The sequence below is a fragment of the Cotesia glomerata genome, unplaced genomic scaffold (assembly GCF_020080835.1).
Source record: "Cotesia glomerata isolate CgM1 unplaced genomic scaffold, MPM_Cglom_v2.3 scaffold_341, whole genome shotgun sequence".
In the NCBI taxonomy this organism is placed as follows: Eukaryota; Metazoa; Arthropoda; class Insecta; order Hymenoptera; family Braconidae; genus Cotesia; species Cotesia glomerata.
In genome coordinates, this window is record NW_025403953.1 from 1,506 (window position 1) to 4,203 (window position 2,698).

Sequence of the window (2,698 nt, forward strand, 5' to 3'; positions counted from 1 at the left end):
TATCAGGGGTATCAACTATTATTACCTATAATATCATATAATGGTAAAAGAAAAAAAAAAGCTTCAATTCAAACTTGGGTGTATATTCGTCAATCAAAAGTTTATTTCAATTTTTTCGAAAAGCTATTGGAAGAAATAAAATTATTTTGTAAATTTTTAGCAATTGACTTGTTTTTTCGCGATACTGAAATCAGCTGACTTTTGACAATTTTTAAAATTTTTATAACAAATCAATTTTAATAAAGAAAATATTTTTGAAAATCTCCACTTCATTTTTTTTTATAATAATTTGTTTTAAAAATCTAAAAACTTATAAGATGTCTGTTGATTTCAGTATCATGTTTTTCAGATTAAATTTAAAAAGTAAATGAATTTAAATTTACAGCTTTCAATAATAATAATGAATACTCTGCGAAAAGTAAAATTAATTCGTTAGGATACTGATTACATAAAAATAAAATAATTTTTATATTTTTTATTTACAAATAAACAATTATAAAATTAATAATTTTATCGATACATATGTCAGTTAATTCAACAGTCATTCGTTGATTTCTGTCGTTAAGGAATGCATCAAATATTGTAAAATACTTAAAATCAAGCTGTTGGATCCTTTTTCATCAAAGCTAAATCAGCGTTCATCATATCTTGAACAAGCTCCTGTAATAAAAATATGTTTAGTAAGTTAAAAAAAAATTAATAATAAAATAAATTTAAACTCATATCAAAACTTACTTTGAAAGAAACGGAAGGTTCCCATCCTAATTTCATTTTGGCTTTTGAAGCATCACCAAGGAGCATTCCCTTCATAAAAAAAAGCAATTGTTTTTTTCAATTTATCTAGAAACAATAAATTATTAATAATCACAAAAAATGAATCAAGGTACTTACCACTTCCGTGGGACGGAAATATCTAGAATTTACTCGAACTAATACTTTCCCACTATTTTTATCACGACCTACTTCGTCAACTCCTGTGCCTTCCCAAATAATGTTTATATTAACATGTTGGAAGGCTAGTTCAACAAATTCTCGTACACTATGACTCTCACCGGTTGCTATCACATAATCCTCTGGATTTTCTTGCTGTAACATCATCCACATGGCCTAAAAATTAATCATCCCAACATTTAATCTTGATCAATATTTTAATTATAAAAATTAATTTTATTTTTTTTCACTTACTTTAACATAATCTTTGGCATGACCCCAATCCCTCTTTGCGTTTAAATTTCCCAACTCTAATACATCTTGTACTCCTAAATAAATCTTCGCAATAGTTCTGGTAATTTTTCTAGTCACAAAATTTTCGCCTCTTCTGGGACTTTCATGATTAAATAAAATACCATTACATGCATATAAACCATAAGCTTCTCGGTAATTTATAACAATCCAGTAACTATATATTTTGGCACAAGCTGTCAATTGAAATTCATAATTAGCAAATGTACAGTAAGTACATTTATAATTTAGGGAATTAGTTAAAAATTTTAATTAGAAAAAAAGTACTGTTAAATATTGATCGTACCATACGGTGAACGTGGATAAAAAGGTGTCGATTCATTTTGTGGTGCTGATGCATCTCTACCACCATAAAGCTCGGATGTTGATGCTTGATAAAATTTAACTTTTTTTTCAAGTCCACATGTTCTTATTGCGTCTAATAGTCTAACGGTACCAATAGCATCAACTTCACCGGTGTATTCACTCAGTTCAAAGCTCACCTAAAAGAAAGAAAAAAAAAAACATTTTTTATTAATGGGTAAAGATAATAAAAACAAATTTCAATTGATTGATTATAAATTTGTTTGACACAAAACCTTAACGTGACTTTGAGCAGCAAGATTATAAATTTCAGTTGGCTGAACAGCAGCAATAACTTTTATTAAACTGCTCGAATCAGTCATATCACCCCAATGTAGTTTCATTTTTTCTTGTTTATGACTTTTAGGATCAGCATAAAGATGTTGGATCCTAGTAGTATTAAACGAACTAGCTCTTCTTATAATACCATGTACTTCATATCCTTTCTCTAGTAAAAACTCTGCTAGGTAAGACCCATCCTATAATCATTTCATTAAATAGATCAATCAATTATAAAATAATTAGTTATTTTAATTTATTTACAATATCGACTTACTTGACCTGTTATCCCCGTTATCAATGCAATACGCTTTTCGCCGGTTGCCATTATGTTGAAAACTATAATTGTAGTAATAAAAGGGGGAGTGATTCCAATAACTTCAATGTGTTTCCAAGTCTTCCAGTGTAATATGAAAAATGTTAACGTGGCTAAATGACTGTTGATTTGTAATCCTACAAGGACATAGACGTTTTATTAAAAAATGCTGATTAATCCTTATCAGTACTTATTTACTGTTTTACTATCAAGTTACAAAACAAATTCAATTGGCTTTATACTTTATTAAATTTATTTTCCAATTAATGATCTGTAAAAAAATTCAATTTCCAAAAAATATAATTTATATTCATAGGATTTTAAATTTCAATGACAATAGACATTTATAAATTTATTATTTGTCAAAATACTGTAACATATATTTGAAAAAAATAATTGGATTTTTAAGTAATTAAAAAATTACACTATTTACACAGGTAGATGTAATCAAATGTAATTTAGACAGATATGACACCTCGTATAATGTAAACAATGAGTGAAATGAAAAATAATTCCACC

At 27.2% G+C, this 2,698-nt stretch overlaps 1 protein-coding gene across 1 annotated transcript; it reads right to left on the reverse strand.

Annotated features, from left to right (window-relative positions):
- Window positions 1-460: 460 nt before the first annotated feature.
- Window positions 461-2,316, reverse strand: LOC123274436 (GDP-mannose 4,6 dehydratase). The gene is made up of 7 exons (XM_044742042.1): window positions 2,141-2,316; window positions 1,821-2,063; window positions 1,529-1,724; window positions 1,186-1,418; window positions 892-1,107; window positions 736-804; window positions 461-660 (listed from the first exon to the last, which is right to left on the reverse strand). Exons 1-7 carry the CDS (start codon window positions 2,189-2,191, stop codon window positions 598-600), a joined length of 1,071 nt encoding a protein of 356 aa, XP_044597977.1. The 5' UTR covers window positions 2,192-2,316; the 3' UTR covers window positions 461-597.
- Between the last annotated feature and the right edge of the window lie 382 nt (window positions 2,317-2,698).